Source organism: Gossypium hirsutum, chromosome A11, assembly GCF_007990345.1.
Source record: "Gossypium hirsutum isolate 1008001.06 chromosome A11, Gossypium_hirsutum_v2.1, whole genome shotgun sequence".
Taxonomy (NCBI): Eukaryota; Viridiplantae; Streptophyta; class Magnoliopsida; order Malvales; family Malvaceae; genus Gossypium; species Gossypium hirsutum.
This window is the reverse complement of record NC_053434.1, coordinates 114123834-114140618: the sequence shown is the minus strand read 5'-3', so window position 1 is coordinate 114140618 and position 16785 is coordinate 114123834. Positions and strand designations below refer to the sequence as shown.

Sequence of the window (16785 nt, the reverse complement as noted above, 5' to 3'; positions counted from 1 at the left end):
TATGTCAAGCTCGACAACATTATAGAAGGGCATAGGGAGGTGATATTCCAAGCTCGTCTATGACCCCTTTTGTGGATTTGCAAATGGGAACACCAGACCCGACATATGGGTGGATTAATAGCTTCATATCATTGTTGGAAACTCCTTTTATCTTTGATGAATACAATCAGATGGAGATGCAATTAGGATATTTTGCATCACAATTTCTACAATCTAGATTTAGTAATGCTCCTAACCCATACAAGGTGCCTTCAACTTCTGTTGGTATACACCATTCCCAATGATATGAGGGGCTGTCAACTTCTACTAGAATACACCAGTCCCAACCAAAAGCAAGAAGTACATGAGGATTTGACCAATTTGTTATTTGGAGAACCCGCTGGTGATTTCAATGAGGCTGATTCTGAGACCGAGAAACTCATAAATGCTGATGATGTTGGACAAGGTAATCTGGAATTAGAACCTTTAGCCTGTATGCTGGAAGTTAACTTTGACGGGATGAGAGAACTTGACTTTCTGGAGTATCCGCATATTACTCTAGGTCATACCACCCTAACCAGTACATATTCAAAGCAATTGGCTGTTGGTATTCAGTTTCCAATGAAAGAGGTTATTGTATTAGCAATTCAGGAGTACGATTTTAAGGCATTCACATATTACAGAGCGTATGTATCTACAACTATAGCATATGTAGGAACATGTGTAAAATTCGATGACGGATGCATGTGGCGAGTATAAGCCTCACTTCTAAAGAGGAAACAGTTGTGGGAGATAATTAAATACAATGGTCCTCACACTTGTTCGGTTCCAATAGTATCTCAAGAAAAGGATGTTGGGATAAAATGAGAGAAGAAAATTTTTTGATAGAAATTTTATATACACCAAATTAAAAGGACTAAATTGCATAATATTTAAAACTGTTATTCAAAAATAATAACATACCCGTACTTACCTACCTCGATTATTTATCTACTGCATGCTTCAATAATTTCTTTATTTCTACATGCTAGTATATGCTTTTTCTACTTCCTTCATGCATGCTTGTTCACGAGTTCCATTATTTCTTTGCTCCGTTACATGCAAACAAAGCACTTCATTTTCCTGCTATCATGCATGCCGCCATGGGTTCCTACATTTTCCAGCATTTTCACGGGTTCCTTTCTTTTGGTGTGTGGAAAGAGAAGTTAGAATAGTGAAATCGACACCTTGAAGGTCAGAGTCGGACCCTCAAGATGTCGACTTTATCTATTTTTCTATTAATCCATCACGTCAACTATTTTACTAATTATATCATCAAACTAGTATATTTGAAAAAAAGCCAATATTTGTTACTGATTTTAATAATTTCCCAATTCATATAATAGCAAGGCTTGGAACACATACCATTAAGGCTTGCTATCAACAACGAGAAACTTCCACCTTTCTCCATAAGGCTTTTGCTCTTTTTAGTTGCTTACTTTCCTTACATTTGAATTGAGTGAAGGTTCTTATCACTTGATATCTTTAGATCATTGTTATAATAACATTGAGACTTCGTCAAAAATAGTGTCAAACTCCATTTCACTAGGACTTAACTTCAGGAACACACAAATGCATAGCACATAGAATATTTTTATCTATCTCATCAGAGATAACTGTTTACATGATTCACATGTGGACCTTATTTAACTTTTTTTATGTCATTATCACATACTTAAAAAATTATTATCTATCACAAAAAATATTATTATCCTTTTTAAATGACCAACCATAATAAAATTTACATCGTTCATATTTCAAAATCTCAAATTAATAGAAGGTTACTACTTTTAGAGAATTATCTCTTATCACTTTTTCAACCAAACATTCCTAATCCTTTACAACATTTTACATACTCTATGTGAATTTGTTGCTTAAAATTTTCAGTCAACTTTATAAAATAAAATTCTTTTGTAATTCAAATCTTTTCGAAAAATTCAACATAGAGTTCAAAAGCTAATAATAAGCCCCCAAAACATAGAAAGCTGAGCACATTCATGAATGTGCTCGAGAAGGTTCCACTTCCCACATAGGAAGCGCACATTGTACATATTGAGTTTCTTTTAAGAAAAAAAAAATTCTAAGGAACAAAAATAGATAAATAAATAAAATCTAAAGTTTCTTGCACTCCACGCACACCTTATGTTTCCTGTTTCTCCTCTAAAACCCCATTTCGTGTTTTCTTTATTTCCAATATTGGACCCTCTAAAACCCTAAACCCTCTTTTATCTACCTGATTCATCTTTCACAAATGTTGATGTCTAGGGCATTCTCATGCGTTTCCAGGACGGTCGTTGCACGCTCCTTGCTTCTCTATGCTCCTAAGAACCTTCATACGCCAACCATTTCCACTCAATTTCACTCTTTTGTTCCTGAATCTCATAATAAGGTACTAAAAATTTACAATTTTTGGTTAATTGTGAGAAGGGTTTTGCTAGGTTTTAAGGGCTTTGTTTACTTTAGCTTAATTCCATGATTTTTTTTTCTTTAATCTCCGTATTGTTATCTTAATGTATCTTCTTGTTTTATCATGTTGGAATTCTGTGTGTTTTATTTGGAAGTTAAAATGGGTTAAAATTTCTATGAAAGAAGGTTTCTTTTAGGCTATTTTGCTTATTTTCCCCCTTAAAATTTGATATTCTCACTGTTAAATTAGAGATTTAATTTTTGTTATCTAATATAAGAAAGGAGAAATTTTTGCTACTTGCCTTGCAGTTATTACATTAATTATTTATATGGTGTCACCTCATTTTTAATTTTGAATTAACAGGTTCTTGTTTGGTTTAAGGTTGTCTTTTATTTCAGTGTTTGAATGATCATGTAGGATTTTAAAATCCATATCTTGGTTCCTTCAGAACATAACTGATTCCTTCCTTTTCTATGAATTGTGCTATCTTAGTGCAAGTTCCTTGAAATTGGGTGCAATATTACTGATTTTATCTTTATGTGCCCTTGCTCTGTCTGTACAGTTGGTGACAATTGATGTGTCTCTGCTACATCATTCAAGCCTCAATTTCTATGCACTCCAACGATTACATATCTCTTCATTTGCCTCTCCCAAGCCTTCCGAAAAGGATCATGAGGGTGATGTAGAAAATAATGGTCAAGAGCCTATAAAACCAGGTGGGGATACAAATCCTGGAGAGGCTGAAGTTACTGATCAAGCAAAAGAATCAGGTTCTAACTTGGAATATCGAAGTACCATGCCTCAGTCTGATAAAAGGAGAAGAGTCAATTAACAAACTGCATTTTCTGATTCAGGTTCTGAAAGTGATGGTGAACTATCAATGGCTGATATGGTCAAACTTGTCCAGGAGAAAGAAGGACTCTTGGAAGTCAAGCAAATGGAGATTGAACAAATGAAGGACAAAGTTGTTCGCACTCTTGCTGAAATGGAGAATGTTATGGCTAGAACAAGACGTGAAGCTGAGAACTCGAAGAAATTTGCCATACAGGTATTGTTGGTGACCTGATGATCACTTGATTTCTGTTATATTTGGAGTTCTCTAATCATTTGTCAATGTGGTGTAGAATTTTGCAAAGGGCCTACTAGATGTTGCAGACAATTTAGGAAGGGCTTCTACTCATGTTAAAGGCAGTTTCGCTAAGCTAGATGAGTCCAAAGACACTGCTGGAGCTGTACCTCTTTTAAAAACACTTCTAGAAGGAGTTGAAATGACCGAGAAACAGCTTGGAGAGGTAAACCTTTTGTTACTCACTGGAAGTCTTTTAACGACTTCCTATGGTATTGGGAGTTCTCATGAAGATTAGTTGTTAGAGATCCTGTACTTCAATTTGTAGGTTCGACTTCCACATTTTTTCTACGGTGAAGGGGAAAAAATGGCAAACTGGATTCCCTTCAATCATTTCACATCAATGAAAATTTATTACCCCAAGTAGTGCACTTAGTTATTGGGGAAAAAATGGCAAACTGAATTCCCTTCAATCATTGCACATCAATGAAAATTTATTACCCCAAGTAGTGCACTTAGTTATTGTGATCTATAACATATTAAATTTGTTACTAATGGGTTATAAATGTTTTGCTTTCAGGTATTTAGGAAGTTTGGAGTGGAAAAATTCGATCCTACAAATGAACCATTTGATCCACACAGGCATAATGCAGTATTCCAAGTACCAGATAATGCTAAGCCTCCTGTCACGGTCGCTCATGTTTTGAAGGTATTCTTTTCTTATCTATTTTTTATTGAAACTGTTCCTTTTGTTCATCGTCTGTTATAGTTAAATGCAAATTACTATTTGGTTGAAGAAATATGATTTAAGTTTTAATTACTGTTAAGATTTAACAATTGCCCTCTCAACTTATCTTGTCTATGTCTAACAACAACAAAAACAAAATGCTGTTTGAACAGCTTAAGTGGTCATAGTTCACATTTCCCAGACTTAGATACGTGTTTGTGTCTGACATGGATGTGTTCTATTTTTTTTTTTTTCAGTTTTTTCAAGTATTGGAAGAGTCGTATATCTGTACCTATGAGTTCGAAAGAAGTATTTCATGAAAAAAGAATTAGAGTAACAAAAATCATAATTTACTGATACAAGTGTTTTCTTGTTTTGTTATTACAGGCGGGGTACATGCTTCACGATCGGGTAATTCGACCTGCTGAGGTTGGTGTTACTCAAGCACTCAACAATGATGCCAACTGAAAACAATACAAATGACAAAAGGCTCTGATGCTTGATGATAAGCTAGTTAGAGTCAGTGGCAAATTTTTCAAAAACCTTGCCTTATATACATGCATAGTCATTCAAAACTTCTTTATTTCTATATTTGGCCATCAATTTCTTGTTTCACTACTCATAGAAGATACCGCTAGGTAAAGAGGGCTTTTTGTACGTTTTCCTCTTTCTGAAGTAAAATAAAAAGTACAGTTTTCTTGGTGAAAAAGATTCAGCTGATTTGGCTGAAAGAATATAACAGAATAGCTTTTCACAAATTTATTTTGGCTAGGAACATTTTGAACAAAAGCGCATTTACAAATCAATCCTTCTAAATAGCTTTGTCAATAGATTGCATTTCATAGAGCTGGAAATTCCCATTTTCAGATCATGCATTTCTGATGTACCACAAAGTAAAAACTCTAGCTTTTATACCTTCAAAAAGCAGGTCTACAATTTACAAGCTCTGAAGGAAAATGATGTTTGTTCAGAGAGTAGCAAGGCTTTCTACATAGTGAAAAACATTGTACCATCTATATTGCATACAATCATAAACATTGCTAGCCCTCCAGCTTGACAATAACTTGGAAGTGTTTAGCCTGGGATTGTGGGATATGATTTTACCTGGTATCACCATCACCACTTCAACATCTTCATCTTTTTCCCCTCTCACAACACTTAGTATTGAATATGCATAATACTGAACTTCAATCTCCTCCACATTATTCAGTGCTAGAGTAGGAAACTCATCCATATACCTTCTAGCAATCTCTGGGAACTCAGATGCCACATTGTTGAGATTAACTCTGTATTTAACACACCAGTGAGAGTGATCAGGCTTCATTTCCAGTATATGAAACCTTGGTTTGCTTATGGAGTCAACTTCAATAAGGTGTAAACAGCCACTACACTGTCCAAAATAGGGGAACCTTTGAGAGCTCCAGTAACCAGATGGTCCTCCTGTCTGAATCCTTGGCATTGCCATTGTTTTCAGGCTCTCAGTTTCGACATCAAAGTAAAGGGAAACATCAGTGGGGCTAAGCCAATGGATTGCACCGTTGCAAAACACCCCGTGCTCGAAGTCTGTATAATGTGGTGCTTCGAATGGACCACCAGAGTCAGTCCAAGCTTTATTTTCTGATGAAAAGATCTCAATCTGATATGTAGGAGAAACAAGGTGTTCAATCTCATTGAGATTTGGGTATTGCATGTTATTCATCAAGACACAGATGACTTTATAATGGGTGGATTTTGAAGGATCAAAAGCTAAATTAATACCGGCTATGGACCTGTTTGCAGTTGCATTAGGTAAAGGAACAGTGACAAAGTTCTTGGTGGTGGGATTACAAACACAGTAAGTAAAACCAGAATCATTGTCCGAACTAAAACTGCAGAGAAGCAACAGCAAGCCATTGCATGACTGCAAAATTTCAATGCCTGTAACATTGAGAAATGACAGAGATGGTACCTTAAGCATGTTGTGATTTGTGTCAAAGTTAAGGAAGCCAAAAGGGCTGCCATAGAAGTAGAGACCGGAGGGACCAAGGTTGACGTTCAAATGGCTGATTTTAGCAGCAAATTGAGGATCAGAAATGAGAGAAAGCCATCTTTTGGAGACACATTTGGACTTGAGAAGAGATTTAACAGGGAAATGCAAGAGGATCTGTGTTAAAAGATCTTGGTTAGATTCTACCATCTCAGCTGAAGATGTTCGATTTGCTGAATTATTATCAGCCATTTTTATCTCTCTGTGTATGTCCCCCCAAAGTCTGGTGAGTGAAAGTGAAAGCTTGAGAGAGAAAATGGTAAAAAGAAGAGATGGACTTGACTGCCATGTAATGAACCCCACATTTGGCAGCCATGCACATTAATGCTGGCAGAACTGGATTGGTTTCAACAAACGTTTTCAGACAACGTATAAGACAAAATTGGAACCATGTTTAAACAGCATGTTTTTTATATTTTTTTCGCTTTCATATATATGGCATTGGCAATATCTAATTTGATCAACCTATCAAATCTGTCTTTTGACATCTTATCTAATCTAATTAATATTTATTAAAAAGGATAAATCTCCCATTAAATTGATCAAATTCTTAAGATAAGTGATCCTGAAATGGTTTATCCATTAAGTCTAATTTGACATTGTGCTGGTTTTTTTTTTTACTTCTCATAAATTTTTGGGGCCTTTCAAGAGTTGGTTTGCATTCTTATAGCAGATTCATTGTTTAAAACAACATATGAATGCTCAAAAAACCGTAAGCAGTATCTTTTACATGAAAATGGTAATAACAAATGAAATCCCAGAAGGGAAAGTATAAATTAACTCTGTTTTTGAACAATTCATCAATGTATCTCAACATTTGAAAGTTTGTAAGTAATGTTCCGAAGCTAAAACGCTGACTATTTTTGTTGCACTCTTCTCTGCCAACATTTGAACAGTTTTTAGAAATGGAAAAAAGGGAAATGAGCCAACCTGCCCTTGATTAGATTAGCTTGACATATAACATGAATTTTTTTGCTGACACGGGGAAAAAAAGAAGTATATTGTAAATAACTTTAATGGAAAAAAATGGATGATAATTGAAGAAAAGGGACTGGTTTGGTTGTTCCTTTGTCCTCCTCTCGTCTTTTCCTTGGGAGTAAGATTTTCATGGCACCAACCTGGTTTCATTCACTTAGATGATTAGAATCTGAAATCAGGATCTACATCCATTGCCCAAGCAAACTTTGCCAGAAGTGATTTGTTGAATATCTGTGAAGCAACATAGTGAGAAATGAATCTCAATTGAATAATGTGTCATCCTAACAATTGTTAACAAATAGTGTGTACCTTCTCGATGGGAACTTCATGCCGCTTGCACCATGCAACTGTAATCCTGGGGTCAAGGTAATTAATTTTGGATGTGCCTAATGCCACAGTTTTTAGATCCTCTTTAGTTTGCATGTCTCTTTCCATCTTCTCAATCTTGGCATTTGTTTGAGCTATCTTTTTTTCTAACCTGCATATGTATGTTGGTGAATTAATAGTACTAGCGCAACAACTGTATTAAAGCTTAAGAAAAGAAAGGAACGAGTTATAATACGCTTCAGGGGTCAAGTTTCTCTTCTGCTTCCCGTCAGCATCCTTCAATGGGGGCTTTCCTTTCTTAGCCCTGTCCAAATCAATTTTTAGCTCCTTTAGAACACCCTATACGCAATAGGAAAAAGGTCAGGGCGATGGGCGGAAATTAAAGGCACCAAATTGTGAGGAAAAGAATTTTAAATTTGAGATCACCATGCAGAACATATCCTGAGTGCATGAAGTTAAAAAGGCACATGTCCTGAGAACGGACTACTAAAATTTTAAATAAAACATGGGCATAAGATACATAGGAAGCAACCCGACTAACATAGCAATAGTGCTCCAAGGAAAGCCATTGAAGTTTTCCAAGAAAGTTCTATAAAGAGTTATTACCTTGAGCTCTGTTATTTTCTCAGTCAACCTTGACATCTGTGCACTATGAGATTTTGAAATACTCCGCTGATGATTACATATGATTGCAACCTGCAGCAAGAACAATGAAAATTATAGATGCCAAAATAGTACGTCGAACTAGACTCCGTTAGCTTAAGATCTAGTAGGGAATGGTTCTTACCTCTTTGTTTGCACGCTGATATATTACAACTTTTTCCGCCACATCCCCATCTTTGGTTTCTTTATTTAACTATTATCCAACCAAAGAAAATATAAATGAAAAATAGTGTTAAACAAAATTTTCTAAAAATTTATCCATTCAAATCACATAAGAAATACTGGAAAAGTACATAAAGCATTAAGACAAGCATATTAGAGTGAAATGCATGCTTGTCATACATAGGCTGCAACTTACCATCTCATCCAATGTAATGGAAGCATTGTAGGTACGGAAGACTTTTGCTGTAAGCCCTGGCATGAGTTCCTTCAAATGTGCATTTAGTTTACTTGTATCAAGCTTGTCAAAAAGATCATCACTTTTGCTTTTCCCTGCATAAAAGAGAGACCATACTCTTTGGCTTAAGTCAATCATCTGCATATGAATCCAAATATGGGAGATCATAAACTGACCAGTTTGAAACTGTCCAATTGCATTGTAGACAGGAAGCTCAACCTCCACTGTGTTCACATATTGAATCGAATCTTTACCAAGGAAGTCAAACTAAATGATTGAAACAAGAAAAAAGAAAGTTAACACCAATATCAACCAGAAGGTATGACTAGCTTCCATAGAATTCCACAAAAATTTTCAAAGAACTAACATTAATAGCAAATCAACTAAAACTACAATAAAAAGTCATAGGATCCATTCCAACAGTTATCAAATTTAGTACAAAAGAAATACTGTATCTTTTCCAGGAACATAAACTGACTTTACCTTCAATTTATTTGGTGGACTACACTCCACATTTCCTACTTTAAGTGTGCAGCAACCAACAGTATCAGCTTCATCATCATCCTGCACGTTTGCCCACCATAACATGAAAATACCCGAAAAGAATTGCCTGAAAACTTCTTTGACAACTATAGGTTATATGACCTAACAACATATTAACAATTGACTATCAACATATTTCAACCTATGCATCTAGCTCATCTTGAGTCCCAAATATTTTTCAAGAACAGAAGTTTTAACTGAAACAGAAAAGAACAAACAAAACCTTGGATGCAATAAACCAAACACAATGATGAGCGCAGCATTATTGGTTCCAAGTCAAAAGAGTTAAAAAGTTAAGAGACCAGCCAAAAAGAAAAAAAAAAAGGCTACTACAGAAACAGTAGCAAATGATTTAGTTGATGATGCAAACCATTTTTGCCCTTTTTCTGTTATAAGGACCAGCCACTAACATTTTCAAAACATCAGCAGAAATCCATGTAGGACCTAACAGTCTACAGCAGCTCCAACAATCAATTTTCTCCATTCAATTCAATCCTAAACAATGGTCAACATAATTGTATACAAATTCAAAGAAGCAAAAATAGGATGTTTCATGTTACATGTGCAACATACCTTCTCATTACCAGCCCTAAGAGCTAATTTATCAATAAGATAGGTAGCAACTGCTATTTGCCTCTTCGTAACATCTTTAGACGTAAAATCCTTAGTATATGCTGCTCTGATGTTCCAGATATATTCCTGCATTTAAAGTACAAACATCCATTTATACATGGTTCAGAAAACAAAAACTAAAAGCATCTATCATATTGCTTATTACCTTCAGCATCCTAGCTTTCTCATATTTCTCCTTGTCACTTTGGCCCTTCAAAGAACTGCTAGCAGCCAAAAATACATATTTGAACTCTTTTGGATTAATGGGATCATTCCAGAAAGCTAACCATGTGACAGTATTGTCATGTTTTATATCTTTCCAACTGCCAATCAAACAAAAATGGATCACAATTAAGATAATCTACTTGAAATAACCTCCAACCCTTTGATATGTTCAAGAAAATGAATGCTCTCTGTCTCTTAACCTTTCACCAGGGATTGGACATTCTGGAATTGGGGCATTCTTTCCAATATTAATTGTAATGTCACTTGGGTGAATACGTTTTTTCAACTTTCCCATCTGATTAAAAGAGTAGAATAAGAAACCCACAAATTCAACTCTCAGAACAAAGCATATTATTTTCTACAGCTTTAGAGTAGTCAAGCATGTCAGCAATACCTTTGGATGCTCTCCCCGACCTCGAAAAAGACCAGGCGGTTCAACTCTGAAATTTCCTACCTGCAATTAAAACAATTATCAGAATTAGCAGGGTCTTCATAGGAAGCAGAAAAGAGACTAATAAATATGAAGCAAACAGTTCAATTTTAATAGATATTGAGGAGGTTGGTGGTAAAACAAGAAGTGCTAGGACAAGCAGTAATCAATTAAATTATATCAAGAAGTCATGAAACAAGTCATAAAAAGGGATAAATAAACTTCTAATCAAAGCTAAATCTTCACCTTCTCTTTGACACCATCAACAATAGCCCACATATACTTTTCCTCCTGCTTCAACTTTTCTTCTTTCAAAGCCTTCTTCTCCTATACCAACAATGGTCAAGCTTAACGATTATAAAACTCAATGAAGTTATCGAGAATTTGCTTCGACAAACAAGATGTGAAAATATATGGAGGTTCTAAGACAGATATGGTACCAGAAGTGATTGTTTATGTTGAAGCCAAAAATTATTTTCAACCAACTTACTTCAGAACTCATTTGTTTCTTCTTCTCTTTCTCCTGCAAATGCCACTCGTATATTGGAGTGAAGTCACATTTGTCCAAGTCCTTAATGGTATGGTTTTTCCCCAGTAATTTACTCCAATCTTCCCAGAAATTCTTCTTGAACTGTGGTTTATTCATGTAATCTGTATCTTTCATCACCGCAAACATCGTTGCAACCTGCAAAATGAACAGATTAGGCCAACACATCTTTCAGCAAGTTGAATGAGAACTTTGAACTTCCCAGGCAATTACAGTGACAACCTTGGCTTCACATAAGCACAAGAAATTCCAATAACATATAAATGTTATAGCATATATATACCTCCTCTTGTTCAGGAGTTAGATCAATAGGCCGTCCATCATACAGCAACTTAATCCCATGAAGCTTGTATGGGGGTGGAAAAATGACACCATTATGAAGCAAGGTACTCCACTTTTTCTGCCCATCACCAGAACTAGGCGACACTTTTGTTGACTTAATATATTTAGAATTTTTGAACTCTTTCTTCGACTTTCTATTTAACTTTTTAAGTGAAGAAGATACAACCTTGGCCACTTTTTGCTTCATAGACGATGTTTTACTGTTTGTTGGAGTTGACTTTTTTATTCGTTGTGAAATTGGAATATCATCATCATCATCTTCGTCAGCCTTTTCAGCTTTCACAGCTAATTGCTTGGATTTCATTGCTGTAGATGTATCTGAGATCTTTGGCTTTTTAGCAGAAGACTGATCTAAGGAATTGCCCTTATCAAGAGGCCTCTTACCTGACAGCATAGAAGACTTTTCCTGCTTGCCCTTCACAGTAGAACCATTCTGCTCGCCGTTAGATGCCAGAGGTTTCTTCTCATCAGAATCATACAGCTTACTACTTGATGTCCCAGGACTGGACTTCATGTTGAACCTCACAGGCAAAGGAGCTTCATCATCTGGATCTTTGGTGGATCCCTTTATTTCAGTCTTTGGCACTAATCGATGTGATTGGGAAGTACTAGAAGTGCTCGCCCCTTTGGTACCTTGGTTTGAGATTCCCTTAAGCCGGGCACTCAAAGGTTGTAAATCATCATCGTCGTCACTGTTTGTTTCAGTGGCACCTTTAATTGGGCTTTTCTCTTCCTTGACAATATTACACTTATGCTGCTTCAAGGCTTGTTTTGAGTGATCATTTAAAGAAGCTGGTGTCTTAAAATTAGCCACCGGTGACTTCACGGGTGATGTCCTGGCAGATGATGTTGATGCTTTTGGGCTCAAAATAGGAGATCTCACAGGCAGTGACTTAGAAGATGGGATTGCCTTGTTCTTCTGAGAATTGGAACTTTGACCATTCGAAGCTTGTACATAGGAGGCCAGACTACCAGAATGCCCATCAGATCTTTGAGACGATGCCTTCTTTACTTCGGAGTTTAACTGGTTCTGCTTAGAGGACAAGGTATTATTCCTCTTGAACACTACAGGCCCATCATCATCGTCATCGTCAAAATCAAAAACATGTTTGGCAGGAGCCTCAACAGCCATTATCCAACCACGAACAGTGTTGGCATGTATATCGAATCAAATATCTGATTAAAACAGAATTCGAATTACTTTTGGGAACAAAGCATGCTTTCCATATAAACCCTTATAAGTCGGCAACTAATTAAATTCAACACAGTGTACTTCCAATACAAGCTCAATGAAAAAACCAATAAAACAATAAAAAATCCCAGTCAAATCCCACCAGATAACAATACCTATTATGCCACATACCTTAAATTCAAAAATGACCCCAATAAGTAACAAAATAGTCTGAACACACATCACAATAGAGCTTTTTCCTTTGAAACCTAAATGTTTATCCGTGCATATCCACACAAAAAAGTCCATAAAACCCTCATATAACATCCCAGGAATTAAACTAAATTGATAATGAAACAAGCATATAGCCCAAAAAAAGTTCTATTAGATTAAAAATACCCATTATGCCAAACACCCCTAAATAAAAAGCAACCTAATGATTGACCCCATCTCAAAAAACGCAGAAAAGAACATAGTATTTTCCTCTAAATCCAAATGCCTGCGCATGCAAACAGTTACCAATAAGAACAAACTAAATAACCTTCATCTAACTTACAGTGCTAAAAATTTAGCCAGAAAAACCAAAGCGATTAAATTAGACGAATTGAACCGTCGTTTTTCTGAGAAGAAGTAGAACCGATTAAGCTAAATTTCCTTGCTCTTTTCCCTAACAAAAAAAAAAGAAAAAAAAAGCTTCTTGCTTAAAAAATGAACAAAAAGCCTAAAAGAGTGAGCTGAAGATAACCCAATTCATAAGGAATGATCAAATTTAAAAACATTTAAGCAGCTAAGAAAACAGGGTACAATTTAAAAAATGCTTCAAATCTTGAGCAAAAAGAAACCCTAAGAATGAAAGAATTAAAAAAAAAAGTACCTCTGTAACAGAGGATCAACAAAGATTTGGATAAAGAGTAGATCGAGTCGAGTCACCTCTTCTTTATTTATTTATTTGGTTAATTTATTTTTCTTATATTCTTATCTCAATCTGTTTTTATAGTTTTTTGTTCCTTAATTTTTCTTTGTTTTTTCTCCCTTTCTCTGATTCTGAGTTGATTGTTTAAAAATATAAAAAGTTAACATTTGATTGTTGCCCTTATGGATTTCTTCTACTCCTTTGGGTAAAGGGGAAGGGCAGCTTTATGGGCTTGGGCTTTTACATTTTGGGCAACATATTCATTCCATTTAAATCGATATACCGAATAATATATTTATCTTTAAAATTAGAATCAATTTATATCTTAATTCAATTAACATCGACATTGTTATCAGTATAAGTGGAAGTAAATTCGAGTGCTTTGAAGCTCTTTATACTAAGGGTTGGGAGAGAGTTTTAAGTATTGTATAAAAAAAAATAGATATGACAAAAACTTATAATCAAACTAATGTTCAAAAATATTAATCTTTTATTATATCATTCTATAAAGTAATAATTAAAAGATAATAAGGTACATTGCATATATCTATCTACAAAGACAATATACCGATAAGTCAATTAGATTTTAAGAAGTATGAAAATAATATGAGGATAACGCGTGACATCTTAAGAAAGACTAGAGACACCCTCTTTTAAGGTTGATAAACATCGAAATAAAACAAATCTCTCCCCCTTCATACTCTCTGCTATATCTCTTCTTCCTCTTAAACTTTAATCTCTTTATAGGTCTTTCTTTACCTTCTAAGTGAGTCAATGTTTATCACTATAATCCCAACTTTGTATTAATAATATATATAGTTGTAGTTTTAATTAAAGTTTCTTCAATATCTTGTAATAAAAATTATTGAGTTAAATTTTTAATATTTACAATTTTTTATTTACCTCATTAGTTAAAAATTTATTTAAGTTTTATATTTTAATTATAAATTATAAGTTAGGAAAGTGATTAGTAAATGATTGGAAAGAAATTAGAAATCGGGATTTGGGGGAAGAACTTCACAAAGTTTTTAAAATAATAAAAATAAGGAAAATCTTCAAAAAAATTTGTAAGAAATTTAAAAAGTAATTTTGAGTAACTCTAACTCTCTATTAAAATCCCACATGATTATTCAAAATTATTAAAAATACAAAATTAAACTTCAACATATTATTTTTATTTAATTTTAATATTTTATATTATTAAAAATATTTATATATTTTTACAAAAACTCAAAATATCTATATTACATTTTTATATTTTTTATTTTTAATCCCATTATTTTTTTATAACTTTTTTAACTTGCAAAATTCCAACAACTTAAACTTTTAAAAAAATTATTTATCCAAAAAAAAATAAAAAAATATTAATATATTAAAATTCTCAACTCAAACACATCCTTAAATATATCAAAACATTCTAAAATAAAATAAAAACATGTTCAATGTTTTTATATAGCAAAGAAAAGAAGAAGAAGGAATTATTATTGCTTAAGGAGAGGGCAAATCTATTGCTTAAGAATTAAAACAACTAAAAAAAAAAAAGATAGAAAGGGATTGTTTAAATTCCACATATTCTATGGTATATTGTGGAAAAAGACACAGAAATTGAGATATAAAAAGCCACTTCTCAATAAGGCATTTATAAATAGAAAGTTTATATCATGTTTCATGTGCCATTTTATCCTTTGCCAAAATTAACTTCTTTTATTATTGTTATTAGTATTAGTATTAGGGTGGTTCAACCAATTAATCAAATTGAATCAGTATTAATTGAATTAATTAATTTTTTTAATCTTTTAACCGTTAATTAAATTAAAAAATTTCAAAAAAATTAACCAAACTAAAATATTTCGGTTAATTTAGTCGGTTAACCGAATTAATCGAAATTTATATGTTTTTTTTTGTTAAAATAAGTATGAAACATATCAAAATAAATAAATTTATAATGTTCATTTGACCGAATTAACCAAACTAGTAATAGCTTAATACATATAATATAAAATATTATTTATTAAGTTCGATTGATTAACCGATTTCAAATCGAATTAACTGTTAACTAAAATTTCAAAAAACTTTTAACCGACCTCTGACGGAACTAGATTAATTCACTAACCGATTAACTGATTAATTCGATTTTAACCGTAATTTCAACACCCTAATCAGCATAGAGCAATGCACCAATGATTTTATTCTTTCTTTTATTAGAATTGTCTTTTTGCCCAGCTTTCTTTAATACTATCGTCTAGGTGAAAAATATTATAAAAAAACATATTTATAAAAAAATTGATATTTAAGACAAATGGTAAAATTGAGTTATTAAAAATTAAAGTGTTTTAAGTTTAAATTTATGAATTATGATTATTTTTAAAAAAATTATTTCATATTTGAATTATGTAAAAATTTCATCATAATTATATTTATTATTTTATAAAAATAAATTATTTAGTTATTTTTAATTAATTTTATGATACCAATTTAATTAAAAATTTATATATATAATTAGATTATTGTACCACACTCATAATGTGAGTGAAAAAATTATATAAAAAAATTATACAAAAATTAAAAAAGATTTCGATTGAAATGGTAAAATTATGGTTGTCAGAATCGTGGTGTCCTAAGTTCAAATCGTGTTATATTTAGGTATTTTATAGATTTTTTATAAAAATATAAAGGACAAAAAATCATTATAATAATATTTATCACTTAGTAAAAGGAGAAGCTTTTAATCATTTATTAATGTTTGATTAACTAATGATACCAAATATTTTAGAAAAATTTAATAAATAATGTAAGTTAAAAACCTAAAAAACGAATAACTAAATAAAAGATTAAAATAATTTTTTTTTAAATTGAAGGACAAAAAATTATTATTCCTAAAAGATATGAGACTAAGAAATTTCCCTTTGGCATCATCAAAATTGTTCTTATTATGTCATGAAATTTCCACCCCACATTTTTCCTCAGCTTTTAATTTGCAATAATTTAGTAGAGACAATTTTAAAAACTTCAAATACCAAAAAAAGAAAAAAAAAGAAAATACAATTTGGATAAATATTAATGGTCACACTCACACAAAAGTTTATTAGAAAGGTAAATTGATGATTGAATTTAAGGTTTAGTATAGTTGATTCCTACATATAACAAATACAAAAACAAGAAAAGAAAACATTATATCTTCACAAACAAGTTTGATTAATCCCTTTTTGGCCATGAAGCCGTATGTGGATCCTTATACAATACTTGGTGAAAAACCTACATGCGAGGTGACTTGTTTTACAAGTAAAGGCGATATCACAATCATTCCCCTATAAATCATATGTATCTTTGCATTCCGTATTAATTTAGTTAGCATTATTGCTGCTACAATAATTTGAAAGTTTTGAGTTCGTA

The 16785-nt window shown here is 33.0% G+C and overlaps 3 protein-coding genes across 9 annotated transcripts; 1 reads left to right on the top strand and 2 right to left on the bottom strand.

Moving 5' to 3' along the window:
- The first annotated feature begins 2010 nt into the window (after positions 1-2010).
- On the top strand, positions 2011-4976 carry LOC121209371 (grpE protein homolog 2, mitochondrial). The gene is made up of 6 exons (XM_041079980.1): positions 2011-2407; positions 2988-3195; positions 3280-3473; positions 3550-3717; positions 4072-4200; positions 4606-4976. The coding sequence occupies exons 1-6, from the start codon at positions 2270-2272 to the stop codon at positions 4684-4686; spliced, it is 918 nt and encodes a 305-aa protein (XP_040935914.1). The 5' UTR covers positions 2011-2269; the 3' UTR covers positions 4687-4976.
- Positions 4977-5112: 136 nt separating this feature from the next.
- Positions 5113-6753, bottom strand: LOC121209370 (F-box protein At5g07610). 2 transcript variants are annotated; one of them, XM_041079979.1, is made up of 2 exons: positions 6167-6453; positions 5113-5854 (listed from the first exon to the last, which is right to left on the bottom strand). In XM_041079979.1, exons 1-2 carry the CDS (start codon positions 6434-6436, stop codon positions 5186-5188), a joined length of 939 nt encoding a protein of 312 aa, XP_040935913.1. In that variant the 5' UTR covers positions 6437-6453; the 3' UTR covers positions 5113-5185. The 2 variants fall into 2 exon arrangements, with proteins under 2 accessions (XP_040935913.1, XP_040935912.1); XM_041079978.1 differs by having other exon boundaries at positions 5113-6753.
- Positions 6754-6987: 234 nt separating this feature from the next.
- Positions 6988-13589, bottom strand: LOC121209369 (DNA topoisomerase 1 beta). Of its 6 annotated transcripts, none has more exons than XM_041079973.1 (17): positions 13354-13589; positions 13036-13146; positions 11250-12484; positions 10910-11104; positions 10666-10746; positions 10384-10443; positions 10190-10284; positions 9931-10087; positions 9726-9851; positions 9093-9173; positions 8786-8876; positions 8571-8704; positions 8337-8405; positions 8156-8245; positions 7785-7888; positions 7532-7700; positions 6988-7453 (listed from the first exon to the last, which is right to left on the bottom strand). In XM_041079973.1, the coding sequence occupies exons 3-17, from the start codon at positions 12438-12440 to the stop codon at positions 7385-7387; spliced, it is 2712 nt and encodes a 903-aa protein (XP_040935907.1). In that variant the 5' UTR covers positions 12441-12484; positions 13036-13146; positions 13354-13589; the 3' UTR covers positions 6988-7384. The 6 variants fall into 6 exon arrangements, 5 of the variants coding, with proteins under 5 accessions (XP_040935907.1, XP_040935909.1, XP_040935908.1 ...); XM_041079975.1 differs by having other exon boundaries at positions 13090-13146; positions 13354-13527; XM_041079974.1 differs by lacking the exon at positions 13036-13146 and having other exon boundaries at positions 13354-13541.
- Between the last annotated feature and the right edge of the window lie 3196 nt (positions 13590-16785).